General features: G+C 40.7%; 1 protein-coding gene and 2 long non-coding RNA genes across 4 annotated transcripts; 1 reads left to right on the plus strand and 2 right to left on the minus strand.

Moving 5' to 3' along the window:
- The first annotated feature begins 1422 nt into the window (after positions 1–1422).
- Positions 1423–3807, plus strand: LOC306824475. The gene is made up of 2 exons (XR_013779142.1): positions 1423–2761; positions 3168–3807. It is a non-coding gene; the product is annotated as an uncharacterized lncRNA (long non-coding RNA).
- Positions 3808–3830: 23 nt separating this feature from the next.
- On the minus strand, positions 3831–5251 carry LOC306824474. Its single transcript, XR_013779141.1, has 2 exons — positions 4106–5251; positions 3831–4025 (listed from the first exon to the last, which is right to left on the minus strand). It is a non-coding gene; the product is annotated as an uncharacterized lncRNA (long non-coding RNA).
- Positions 5252–7623: 2372 nt separating this feature from the next.
- LOC306823980 (uncharacterized protein) lies at positions 7624–10051 on the minus strand. Of its 2 annotated transcripts, XM_079343939.1 has the most exons (3): positions 9610–10051; positions 8192–8601; positions 7624–8082 (listed from the first exon to the last, which is right to left on the minus strand). In XM_079343939.1, exons 2-3 carry the CDS (start codon positions 8475–8477, stop codon positions 7685–7687), a joined length of 684 nt encoding a protein of 227 aa, XP_079200065.1. In that variant the 5' UTR covers positions 8478–8601; positions 9610–10051; the 3' UTR covers positions 7624–7684. The 2 variants fall into 2 exon arrangements, with proteins under 2 accessions (XP_079200065.1, XP_079200064.1); XM_079343938.1 differs by lacking the exon at positions 9610–10051 and having other exon boundaries at positions 8192–9138.
- Between the last annotated feature and the right edge of the window lie 4011 nt (positions 10052–14062).

The following is a 14062-nucleotide window of genomic DNA, read 5'->3' on the forward strand; positions in this document are numbered from 1 at the left end:
AGAGAGGAAAAAAGGTCATGTAAAAGAATGGCAGAGGGAAGAGTTTAAGGTGGAGATGTAACTGGAAGAAAAAACCAGTTCAGCCCACCTCCATATAGGTCTAGTGATACCTCACGCCTGTCTCCTTATATGCCCCATTGCAGGCACCATTTGCAGGCCCTCAGGGTGACGGACTCGGACCTGGACTCCTACCCTCCCATGCCGCCGTCCCTGCCACCACTGGAACCAGGCCAGCCGGAACCAGACGACCAGCCTCCTCCCCATGGTCAACAGGGACCAGCGAACGGTTCTCCAACATCGCAACGTTATGACAGCCCTAACATTGCCAGCTCCAGACCAAAGAGCAAAGCATCCAGATTGGAATAACACAGACACTGGAATACAAAGCTGCTGTTGCTACTCTGACCCGAGACCTGAGAGACGAATTCTTCAGAAACACTGATACCAGCGCTATCAGGAGTGTTATGCAGCGCCCAGAGAAGCAAGCTGCTGATTTCCTGCATTGCCTGACGGAAGCCTTTAACCGTCACTCAGGCCTCCTCTGCAACCACATTATGGATTATGGATGTTGCAAGGCAGACATGGTGTCATGGTGTACGGTATGGAGAGCTCCAAAGACACGTTTTACACGCTCAGGACACAGTGAATGAGCGAGAAGGGAGCAGAAAAGAAAAGAGAGACACTGTTGCATAAGCTGCTGCCCGTTTCCAGGGCCTGTCCCAAAGACACGGATGCGAAGGGGGCTGAGCCCTTGACTGACATTCTGACGTGTACCATTACTGCTGGCAACCTGGCCGTCGAAGGGACGATTGCCTGCAGCGAGGAGGAGCTGAAGGAGGAGCCACCGGTGGGGACGGACGGGAGGTTGGGACTCCAGGTGCAGACGTCAACCCGGTTGCTGAGGGTCCTGCCCAGGGGCGTGAGATACCACACACACACACACACTGCTACACTCTGTTGAAACGGCGCCTGCTTCTACTGATTCACATAGGTTACACACACAGGAGGCATTAACACACTTAGAGTTACAAACACAACCCCTGCCAGAAATGTGTTTATTTACTTATTTTTTAGAAACATATTTACTTATTTTTAGAAATGTGTTTATTTACTTATTTTTTAGAAACTTGTGTTTATTCACTTATGTTTTAGGAACTTTTGTTTATTTACTTATTTTGGTTACTTATGTTATTTTGATTTGATTCCCGCATTTCAAAACGAACCTGTGTGTTTACGATAGAAATTTTGGGGAAACTGGTGAAATTTATGGTTGATTTTGAGGCTACTCATTCTGTGATCATAGATCACAGATTTATTTTGTCTACCCCAATTAGATATAGTGGCAGATTTATTCTATATCTGCCTCTGGGGAAACCATTAGAGAAAGGGTTTCTAATCTAAAGATACGTCATTCATTTCTGGTTTCTCATCATGGACCTAATGATGACGATCCTGACACGTGTTACAGCTGTACAATGGGCCCCATTTGAGCTGAAATATATCTATGAGTTGGGAACACAGTTAAGACAATCGACCCAGCAACTTGTTAAAATGACAAAAGAAAAGTTGCTCCTGACTCAGACTTCAAGCGACTTACTGACTTACTCTGTACCTCTCATGCGTCTAATAACTTCGACCATGTTTATGGAAAACAATGGTACAAACAATCCTCTGACAGACTGACTCTAACATTGTTTTGAAGCTCCCACGTGGCGGCTATCTGTGTGTCCTTGATGGAGCCTCAGGAAGGATTGTTTAGAGTTTACAGTTTCTCTCTGCATGTTTCTTCCTGAAGCTGAGCGCTCCTTCGAGCAATTGTTTATATTTAAGCTAATTGTTATTATTTGATGTTTATTTTGTAGAGAGAGAGAGAGCACAGTCTACTGAATTAAATTCCCTGTTTGTTAAACATACCTGACCAATAAAATAGATTCTGATTCTGATTAAAACAAGCCCTGTCTCAGTCGCCACCTGCCTTGGGTCTTCCTGACCCCTCCTGTCCTGTTGTTTAAACGGTGGACGAAAAGGGAGGATTTCTCTCTTCTGTCTTGTTATAAATGCATGGTGATAAACTCCGTTTGGTGGCCTACTTTTCATCCAAACTTGACCCTGTGATTGTGGAACTTCCTGGTTTTGTTTTTTTAGAGCTGTAGTAGCAGCTGAAGAAGCTGTTTAAGCTTCACGTGACATTTTTGGCTTCGATCTTACAGTCCTTGTTTCTCGTAATGTTTATTATTTTTGCTTGATCAAAATGCATGACACTTGTCTGCTGCCAGGTGATTGCGCTATTTCACCATCTTGCTTGGCCTCCCCAATGTCACTGTCAGGTCTGCACACCTCGTGCTGACCTCTCTGACCGACCGCTGATTAACCCTGACCTAATCCTGTTCATTGATGGTTTCTCCTCCAGCTCTGACATCGGACTGAAGAGGGTAGAATACGCTGTCTGCTCTAAAAACAATGTGGGCCTCTGGCTCACTGTCATCTAATTACTCTGCACAAACAGCAGAACTTTTGGCTTTAACTGAGGCCTGCAAATTAGCATCTAAAACGGTCATGATCTACACTAACTCCCTTTATCCCTTCGGAGTAGTTCATGACGTTGAAGCACTATGAAAACATCTCTGTTCTCTGAAATCTGACTATAAACATATTCGAAACTGTGGTTTGCATGTTTTTCCATGTGTGTCGAAGCATTTCTAACTAAACATGTTGACAGAAGTGCCGTCTCAAAAGCTCTTTTGACAGAGATCATTCCAAGGTGATACCTAAACCTTAATTCCAGTGATAATGGCATCCATTTTATTAAGAAAGCGTGAACAAGAAGTAAGTGCTCTGTAGGGGTTCAAACTAAAACACTCTGTGCCTCCCATCTACAGTCAGGTGGTGCTGTGAGCATGAAAATGGCACTTTGAAAGCAGATTGGCTAAATGTTGTGAAGACACCAAGTAATCCTAGACGAAAGCACTTCCGCTTGTTCTCAAGTAAATGCGTACACGCACACGTGCACGCACCTCACTTAACTTTTATGAAATATTGTTTGAACATCTAGATAACACTGGAGGGGAAACCAGCACAAAACTAACTCCTACATCTGCTGCTTTATTAAAACGTAACATGTTGAAATATTGCAAAAGTCTGTCACGGTCCCTTTCTGTCTCCACCAGGCGGTGAAAGCTGCACTACCCGTTCCAGCGGCCTCTGGACCGCTCCACACCTTCTGGCCAGGACAGTGGGTTGTTGCTGTGAAGGACCACAGGCACCGCCACTGAAAGTCCAAGCGCCGGTTAGGTCCGAACCAGGTTCTGCTGACCCACACCGTTTGAAGGTCGCAGAGATGGCCACGTGGATTCACGCCAGCCACTGCCGCCTCTTCACTGGAGAGCCCAGTAACCGCCCCTAATTCAGCCCCATAATTACTCTGAGGTGTTCAGAGCCTTCCTGTGTGGCCACCATTGGAGCTGTTGCCTTTACCATCTTGTGCCTCCCCTTGTGGGGGTCCCTTTGGGGAGACCCTGTCCATGCGTCTCCCACCAAAGGTGGAAACACGAAACACTCCATAGTTTGTGGATTATTGCCCCATACCACTCCTTCTAACTGCTTGCTGATTCCCTATCCCGCCTCAGTACACGTTTCCACTTCTGTTTTCCTACTGTGGAAAAGCAACCACACTCCACACCTTTTCACTGGAAAAGAAATCTGACTCAGACTGTGAATCTTCCCCCTGGAGGAAGAATGTAACGGAAGTTATTATGTTCTTCGTGATCCTCACACCTTTACTGCACCGACTAATGTTTTTTTGTGTTCGATCTCGATCAGTGTACATGTAAAAAAAAAAGAAAAAAAAAAAGGTCTCAACCTCTTTGTTAACCCTTCTGTCTGTATTACTTGTCAAGACCCCAAAAGCACATATTTGGGTACCAATGCGGGATGTAATATCCCTCTTAATGACTCCTGCTTTTTCTTTCTTTCTTCTATGATAAATTTGCTGTTTATTGGAATTGTGCTGCTGATTTTGTTTTTTTCTTGTGATAGACAGACAGACAGACAGACAGACAGACAGACAGACAGACAGACAGACAGACAGACAGACAGACAGACAGACAGATAGATAGATAGATAGATAGATAGATAGATAGATAGATAGAAATTTTATTGATCCCAAGGGAAATTCAAGGCATGAATTTTGTCATGGTTTGGTTTTGTTTCTGGTTCTTCTAGTTTCATTCTGTCCTTAGTGTACTTGTTTCCTCGTGTTGATTGTTTTCCCGTGGGTGCTTTAATGTTTCTTAGTCTTGTGGTTAACTTTAGTCCTTAGTGATTACCCTGATGTTCCTCACCTGTCTCGTTAGTCTCACCTGTGTCTGATTACCCCATGTCTATTTAGTCTCTGTGTCTGCCTCAGTTTCTTGTCGGGTCATTGTCGTTGTCAGTGTCTTTCATATGTCGTCATCTCTGGTTGTTCCCTGTGTTTTCGTCTCCTGGTTTTTGGATTTTGGTTTTTGGTTTTTTGAGACGTTTTGGATTTAGCTTTTGGTTTGCCTTTTTGTTAAATAAATTAGTATATTCTACACATGGGTCCTCCTCCCTGTTTCCTGCCTGCTCGAGCGTGACAAATTTCCCTATGTTATTCCTGCACCAGAGCTTGGGTTCATTACCTAGAGAATCAAACTGTTCAATATCAACTCCTTTCAATGACTTCCCCTGTTATTAAGAATTGTGAGAGTCCAGCAGCGACAGTGATGATGAAGAAGACTATAATCCGTAAATATCCATATGCTGTACCTTTATGAAGTTTTGACTTGAAGTGGTTACACATTGTCATTGGAATTACGGATGTTTGGGTTGCTGTGACTGCACACACATTTAAGAAAATTTCCCAAGTATCATATGGTGTGATTAACATGTAATCAAAAGGGAGGAATGTTATGGAAAATTTTACTCCATGTGTACTACATGTGTACTACGAAGGTCTCATCGAATCTGTCATATAAAATGTATCTGAAATGTCTTAGAATACTACATGCACAGCATATTGGGTGTTTTGTTTCCCATCATTTTGTTCCCTCTATTCTGTTTCTCACACTCTGTACATGTGGGACGAGTCACCCAGACTCTTTCTCACTGGACTCCATCTCCTTCTCAGCCTTGGGAGATGGTAAATAGTCATGTAGTCTCTTTTCTCACACTAGGGAATAGATTGTGCCCTGCCAGGTGGGCAGTGGCTCTATGTGGCGTGATGGGGAGTGATCTGTGTAATGTGATGGAAATGTATAAGTTTTCGGTGTGTTTAAGTTTGCCTTTTCTCTGGGCCTCTTTCTCTCCTCACCGTGTGAGAGAGGGGTCTTCGAACGCTTATCTTGCCTTCGAATAAATGTTCATTGAGACCAGATCGATCTTGGGGTTCCTTTCTGAATAGATCTTCTCACTCTTTATTTTCACTCTTTGGTAATGGGAAAAATTCCACAACAGGGACTTGGGATCCACCCCATGTCTCTTAAAGCTGATTTCCTCGGTCCTCTCTCCTCCGCTTCGTTTCCTCCGTGCATCTCTGTTGGGCGGGACTAAGATGCAAGTGGAGACAATGTGGAGGACACTCGGTGCAAATAAGGGACTTGAGATCCAGCCTTAGAAATTTCACTTAAGTCTGATCCCGTGCAGTGTCCAATCAATGTTTGATATACGAGAAGGGGGCGTGTGAAGTCAGTGCTCGTGTCTCCTCAGTCATCGCTCCTCGGATCTGCCTCCTCTCTCCTCGATCCTCTCTCCTCCGTTCACTATAACAGCTTTGGGAGGATCCTCAACATGGTGACTCTGGAACTACTTCCGGTTCGGCCGAGGAGACTGCAAATAAGGGACTTGAGATCCAGCCTAAAGGCCTTTGCACACCAGACGCGTATTTTTCGTGCGAATATTTCGCACGTTATTTATTTTTTTCGAACCTATTGTTTGTTTCACATCAGCAACATTATGTCGCTGAGCGAAATTTCGGCTTTTATTTTTTCGGACCGAGGTCGATTTCTACAAAGTTTCGCTTGCGACGAGTACATATCTGGCCAATGAAAACGCTCGTTGTTGGCACGTCACATACAAAAACATTCAACATGGCGGATCGCTTAATCATCTTTGTTTCACAGCACCCGGTGCTTTTCGATAAAAGACATAAACACTACAAAGACAACGATTTGAAAGACAATGTTTGGAGGAGAATAGCTTCGGAGATTGAATGTGATGACGGTGTGTGTATAATCAAGCTCATACTGATGTGAATTGTCTTTGTTGTAACGATAGCCGACACAAAGCTAACCTTCTCGGCTAACTCCAAAACGATCTTTTGTCACTGTTTAAAGTTATGTCGGGAGTCTCAGCTGTTACAAAAGGACGATTAGTTTTATGCAGTGTGTTTATGGATTAATTGTAATGGACAGGACTCAACAGATGCTGAGTCTGGGCTAAACTGCCCCATCGGGAGATAATAGAGTCCTACTCTGTATAGGATCCTCCTGGATTTCTCTTTTAAAGATGTTTATCGTTTAAAAATACAAAACAAAATAAATTAAACAAAATACAGCACTGTGCTGACAACAGTGTGATCTATTGTTTGACAGTAACATGATATAAACCAGCGAGTGTCTAATCAGAGATAATCATAATACAATTCTGTTACTGTTCAGTTGAGGAAGTGAAAAAGCAGTGGAAGAATCTGAGAGACACGTACGTAAGAAAGAAGAGAGAGGAAGGAGATGTGAAGAGTGGTCAGGCAGGCGGAAAGCAGAAGAAGAGATGGAAATTTATGGAGGCTATGTCTTTTTTAGATGAGTCTACATCTTTCAGATGGTGGGCTATAAACATTCTAGCATAACACCTCTAATTATAATTTATCAGACAGGCATTGTACTAATCACATGCTTTTTTTATAGCACTCAGAGCAATGTTGATATTGAGGAGGAGCAGGAGCAGGAGGAAGTCACAGGGCCAGCTCAGCATGTTGACCAGGCTGAAAGTGAGGGCGAGTGTGGTGCTGTAGCTCCTAGGCCAACTAAGAGAAAAAGCAGTGACAGCATGCTAGAGGATTATTTGAAGAGGAAGGAAGTTAGGGAGGCAGAGAGAGAAGTTGCAGAAAGATGACATCACACTTTTTCTTTTGAGTTTGGCTCCTTCAATGAGGCGTCTTAACCCAGAAAGACAATCATGGGTAAAACTCAAGATGCAGGAGTTGTGCCATGAGGCAGAGTTTGGGGCTGTATATTCCTCACAGCAGTTCCCAAATTTAACTTTTCTTTAGTTGTGTAACGCTTTTTAAATATTCTTGTTAGGTTTTGTTATTTATTACTCCTATTCATTAATCTTTTTTATTGTTCTCATTGTTTCCATATATTATTCTTGTTAATGTAAATACTTATTGTAAATATTTATAAATTGCAATTATTCATTCTGATTTATTGTTCTAATCTATTAAATACTAATTAATTGAAAAAACATCCTGTGTGCATTGACTGAAAAACAAATGGTGAGGTAAGACACATAGCTTTTTATTATTCCTATTTACAAATCACAGTTTAAACTTTGAACAGTTGCTAAACATATTTACAGAAAGGTATGCACATGACAAAAACAATTTGATATTTGAATATTTAAATTGGCTGAACATTAAACTAACTGATTAGGGTGAATGAAAATGGCTTTACAGAGCAGAACCCCTGTGAACATGTGCATATTGCCAGGGAACTTCTCCTGCTGGAGAGTTGAAGTATTGGCAAAATGTCTCCCGTGCTCTCAGTGCCTCTGCAGAGGCCCTGTTTCCCCGCAGGTTCCTGATTGGTGCTAGGATGCTCTCTCCAGCATCATCATCATTACCTGGTTCTCCATCATCTGGATCGTGATCCCTTTCATCAGCACGCAGGAAGTTGGAGAGGATGCAGGTGGCTTTTATAATGCTGTCTGCTGCTTCAGGACAGACTTGTAGCCGTCGACAGTAGACCCTCCAGCGCTGTGTGAGGATCCCAAAACAGTTCTCCACAATTCGACGGGCTCTGGAGAGGCGGTAATTAAAGACGCGATAGTCCTCCTGAAGGTGACGTCCTGGATAGGGCCGGAGGAGATTAGGCTTCATCAGCCACAACCACAAAAGGTAATGGCCCTAGCTCTGGTGCAGAAGGAAGAGGGCATGGTGGCGGGACATCAAGCTCACCTGCCTGGATGGCTTTGTCAAAATTGGACTTAGCAAAGATCCCTCCGTCACTGTTGCTGCCAAAACCACCGATATCAACCGCCAGGAATCTGTAATCGGCATCAACCAGGGCAAGCAACACAATGGAGAAGGTCCCCTTGTAATTGTGGAACTGTGACCCCAAGTTGGGAGGTGCCTGGATGACGATGTGTTTGCCATCTAGGGCACCTATACAATGTGGGAAGTTCCACCGCTCTTCAAACCTCCTTGCTGTCTTCAACCACAGATCCTTGTTAGGAGACGGCATGTGGGATTCTTTCAGCTCCTCCCAGATGGCTTCACAAGTCTCCCTCACAATTTTTGCAACCGTTGAAATTCCCAGCCGAAAACTTGCAGCAATTGTCGTGTAGCTGTCACCAGTGCTTAGAAATCTGCAAAGACAATCAAAGAAACTGTCATTATTTCTTAATAATACAGTAGCATACCATTTCATGACATGGAAGCTAAATACATTTGCTATAACATCCTTAAAATCCTTAATGAGACGCGTGCTACACTTGGTCAATGGTAAGAAAAAAGGGTAATTTATTGTAACTAAATCAGGTGCTCTTATGTTGAATCAATATAAATAAGCAAAACAATTACTTTTATCCTGGGACTCTGATATGGTTAAAAAACTGAACCATATCAGAATCAGAAAAAAACGTTATTAATCCCAGGGGCAATTCTGTTATTAAATGACAAAAGTTTATCCATTTACTAATAAAGGACATTTAACCAGTACAGAGAGCCCCACATTATTAGTCAGACTGCCCCAACATAACATGGACATTGATTATTTGTGTTCATAACATTTTTTGTTAATTTACTGTCCTCCATAATGTTGCAGTTTCAAACATGTTGATCCCTTGATTTACTTAGATGAGGCTTAAAGCAGCAGCTGACTTGTTAATATAGCATTGCCTTAATGAGATTTTTTAATGATGAAAGATAATTTAGTGTATTTCCTCCTGTTAGCTTCCTGTTTTTGATTGGTTATCAGGTTACTAAATTCAGGTAAATAACTGTATCTGCAGGTAATGTTTACATCTTAAGAAGATAGGCTTCTCATCTAACATGGATTCAGTGTTCATAAATCATTATTTCATGTTTGTTTCTGTATGTGCTGTATCAGGCCATGAGATTAGAGGCAGATGCAACAGAGGAGCAAAATTTCCTCCAGTATGATTTTAAGTTTTCCTTTTCATACAATTTAGCAAGTGCTGAGTTATTTTGTCTTTAATATCATATCGTGTGTAGCCTAGTAAAAGATCGAGACATTAAACAGACAGCCCATCACGAATGAATGAACAAGATGCGCTGTGCGCACAGCTGGAGCTGTTTACAAACAAACGGGACTCAACACAAGTGATACATTTTACACCAGAGTATCTTCTTACCTCAGACATACGGCTAATCGCTGCTCCGGGTCAATCGGTTACCTGAAATTGTTGCTCTGCCTCCTCAGCTTTGGAGCTAGCTGTTGAAGCAGTATTTTAAACTGTCCCACAGACATCCTAAAGTAGGTCCTGAAGCGGCCGTGGTACACTTTCAGCTCCTGAACCAAACAGTGAAACTCACCAAGTTCTTCTCTCCTCTTCAAAATCGGATGTATCCACTTTCCTCGTTTTTTTCTTTTGTTGTTGAGCAAAACAAGCACCAGATCATCGTCGCTTGATGTTGTCGAGTCCATGATTGTTTGCTGTGTCTTGACTTGTGTGGCGCGATGTATTTTTTTTTAGAATGTACATAATTTATTCGTAAAATCGCGTCGCTCCCGGTGTGCATAGACAGGCGCGTCAAAATTCGCCTCCGAATTATTCGCAATTTCGTGCCGCTTATTCGCGTTGCCCTTGGTGTGCAAAGGCCTTTAGACGTAAGTGGAGGAGACAACTTGGAGGACACTCGGTGCAAATAAGGGACTTGAGATCCAGCCATAGAACACTCGTGCGGGATTCTCCGACGTAGCAACGTGGCGGCCATCTTGGGTCAGGCAGCCGACGTGCTGCACTCTATGGGAACAGATGGAAGGTGAGTGATAAGCTTAAACAAATAGATAGTCAAGTGTATTTTACATGCGAGACAATGTAATATGAACAAGTATGTGAATTGTAAGTGTGCTGGTGGGACAAATGGTGTTCTTAAGTCTAGAGAATTGTTAAAAATCAAAGACAATGAAGGGGTCTATTTGGGGTCATTCCTTAAGACTGTGAAAGATAAACAATTTGGTATTGAAGTGAGAACAGACACTTAGGATACATTGGGAGAGACAAGAAGCCACCCCATGGTGAACTGTAACCTTTGAAGTCATATGTCCTGTGGAACCACAGGGGGTGCAGGACTGTAGGAGATGTACACCTGAATGATCAAAGCCTAAATGAGGTCGTAAATGTTCTGATGTTGCTTTGACCAATACTGTATAAATACTAGGGTCTTTTCTTTGTTCATGGGGATCACAATTGGCTGGTGACTCTCCCAGGTAACATGGCTAACCTGGACTGATGCTGTTTCTTGTCTTTGTGAATAAATGTCTTATATTACACGCAAGTCAGTGTCAGCGGATATTTCTTCATCATCTACACAAAATCGTCAAAGGAGGACTTGAGAAACTACATTTTTGGCGTTGTCGGCAGGATCAGTTTGGAGCATTTATTCAGCTACAACTCAAGCTTCTTCAATTCTGCAGCATTTTGGGTGAGTGTTTTATCACACTTGTTAGAGTGCTGAATTTTTTGTTGAGGTAGTTGTGCTGGCTCCACTGTCAAAGAACTTGGAGTGAAAAGAGATGATGTGTTGATGTTTGAAGTAATTTCTGTTTAATTTGGGATTTCTTGGGGTACAAGAAAGAAGGAAAATATATTTTTTGAAAATATATAGAGAGTTAATGCAGAATTAGTAATAAGGAAGTTAAAAAAAACTATGCAAGAGTATGAATCAGGGCCCAGATCTTCATAACAGTAAGACAAAGTTGGCTTTAATGAGGAATTGGCGTAAAAAAATTAAAAAGGTAAAATAATTTTAGCCATGGAAATTGGAATAAAATAAAACAAAAAGTTCAAAAGAGAGTTAGAGTAATCAAAGATTACTTAAGGAGTAAAGTGCAGATTCTTAAGAAGTATAAAGTTGGAAAGAGTATGCAGTGTGAAATGGTGCTCTAAAAAGAAGAAGTAAAAAGTTTGTAAAAAGCATGCAGTGTAAAATAATCATTTAAAAAAAGAGTTGTGAAAAGGTTGACTAAAACTTTGGTGATAAAATAGAGAAATAGAGGAAAATTGTATATGAGTCAACTAAAGAGAATGGTGGAGTTCTTTGGAGGTATGTGTGTGTGTGCTAATGGATCCTGGGTGTGTGACAATGTAGGCTGCAGTACAGTCTTTTTTGTTTGTTTAGTTGGGTGTTGAGCTCTGTGTAATGTCTGTGTTTGTGTGTATTTGATCAAATAGAATTGATTTATTATGTAATGTGTATGTCGAAGATTGACTAAAGGAGATTTGGTAAAGTTATGAGGAGAGACATTTTTGTTTCTTCAGTGTTAAAATACCTATGAGCCCCTTATAGGACTTTGTTTAACCAGATAAAATATGAGCCTAAAAAGGGGACGTTTATATATTGTGTAAAGTATATGAGCCTTTGTTTCAAAGGACATTTATGCATTACATAAAAATATGAGCCTTTGTTGAGTCTGAGGAGAAGTGGAGAGACCAGCAAGGACAGTTTGTTTTAGTAATGTATATATTTAGGTAGAATAAAAGAAAAGATTTTCTGTTAAAATGTGTTTAGGTTGCTGTATTGGTATGTGGTTTCTCTCTTTTTCTTTTTCTGTCTGTTTGTGTGTATGTGTGATTTTTGTTGTGTTGGTTTGATCTGACTTTAAGAGGATTTTTAGACAGGATGCTTACTCTCTGATAGTCAGCTCATACTGGAAGTTGTTGCTAAATTTAAGAGGTGGAGCAAAGGGCGATGCTTTAAATGTGTCAGGGAGTTTTCTGCTTCTGAGAGAGGAGAGAGAGCCTCCTCCCTTTTTCTGTTTTTTTCCCCTTTGTTAGTTAAGAAGAGATCAGAGGGAATGATATGCTCTTTAGGGGTTTAAATACAAAATAAGATTAAGAAATGATCAATTTAACCCTAGATTAAGAATTTACACAGTTATCCCACATTCTGAAAATGACCCACTAAATCATTAAAGAAAAAAGTTTATTTGTTTTTATTTTTGGGAAATAAATAGTCATTGTAATATTCAAACATTGTTTACGTTTAAATCTTATTATCTAATTGATAAGATAATTCAATTAAAATTCATTAACATTTATGATGAACTATAAACATAAAATAAACCTGAACTACACTATGTCACACTTCTTTAAAACAAAAACAAAAATATAATAGTTCTTTTTAGTTTTGAGTTCATTTTAATTTTTCAACACTGAATTATCTGTTGTTTTATATCTGAAGTTTAAAATATTGTGTATTGGAATTTGGAGTGACTAAAACATTAACCTTCTGTTTTGTTTTCTATTTTTTCTATGTTGTATGAGAGCTGGAGTAAAAGCAGTGGCAGATGAGAGGACACCATGCAGTGATTCATGGACACTGAAGCTTTGCGGATAACAGCACATAGGGATTCTGAATCCAGCTTGATCAAGGCCAGTACAATTTTATTCACAAACTCTTTCAACAAACACCAGCATTCATCTATATGCGCATACATTCATTTGTAAACCAGCAGTGTATGATACATGTTTGGTTTGTTTTCGCATATAGGATTATGGTAAATTAAATTGTAATATTTTTAGGGGAATCTTGGCAACAGACTGATTCATTTATGCATCTGGTTAATTAATAAAGCAGTGTTGGTTGGCTTGCTTATGTGTAGGAAAGTTGATTTGATTCATATGCTGTGAATGTTGGTTTTGTTGTCTGAGTATGGTTTAGTTTGATGTGAGTTGTCTTGAGATGGAACATTGATTCTATTTCCATAGTTTTGAGATAATTGAGTGTGATTAGATGCGTTAGGCGATACATAAGCAATTGTACTTTCATAGTAGGAAGCTTTTTGTCTCTTTTGATTTTGGTAAAATTGTTGTTTTTAAGTGTGGTAACAGAGTGCTATATTTGGTGTTTTACGTCTGGTATATTGATACTAGATGCTTTCGATTTTGCTTGGGATTAGTAATCTGTCTATCCATCTAGTTTTTGATTAACATTGTTTAATTTATAGTTCAATGAAATAAGAGGATCATTTTAATGCCAAAGATGAGCATCAAAATTACGCAAGCAGTCACTTCTGTTGATATTGTTCAGAAGAATAATCCACTTGTTAAAAATGTTGCAAAAATGGAGCAAAAATGGAGCAAACGTTGGCCCGACATTGACCAACCCTGGCCGAAAGAAGGGACTTTGAACCAAGATGTGATTAAAACAATGCAGGTCCTCGTGTCCACTTAAAAAAAGTAAATCAGAAGAAGGGAATGACAGGGAAAAGGCGTAAGGAGAAAAGACAAACTGAACTCGGCATTCTGCAACTGTTTGAAAATGAGGGACAGAAATTGTTACAAGCTTCAAAAGAAAATAGGGGGAAAAGCATGCAAATAATAAACACAAATGACAACCAAACAGGAAAATTAATGGAGCAGATTAATGCACCTTTTTCACATACCGTATCAGCCAAAAAACCCTCGCCTTACGAGAAGGAAGGGTATTTTTACTTGTAAGAATATTTTGGTTGTCTTTATGCCTCTGACTTAGGGTCGCTTGAGGTCTGTGGAGATGATGTGAAAGGCTGATGGTAGTACTATAAGATCTGCTAGTCTGATGATTCAGAGAGCACATGATTAGTTCATGTGCAAGGGGGGA

This window comes from Symphodus melops, assembly GCF_947650265.1.
Source record: "Symphodus melops genome assembly, chromosome: 5".
In the NCBI taxonomy this organism is placed as follows: domain Eukaryota; kingdom Metazoa; phylum Chordata; class Actinopteri; order Labriformes; family Labridae; genus Symphodus; species Symphodus melops.

Bases quoted from the DNA above. Each gene is read 5' to 3' on its own strand.
- LOC306823980 (XM_079343938.1), bottom strand. From the start codon at position 8,663: ATGAAATGGTATGCTACTGTATTATTAAGAAATAATGACAGTTTCTTT. The intron at 8,083-8,191 runs GTGAGCTTGATG...GGCCCTATCCAG, and splicing joins TGACAAAGCCATCCAGGCAG to GACGTCACCTTCAGGAGGAC.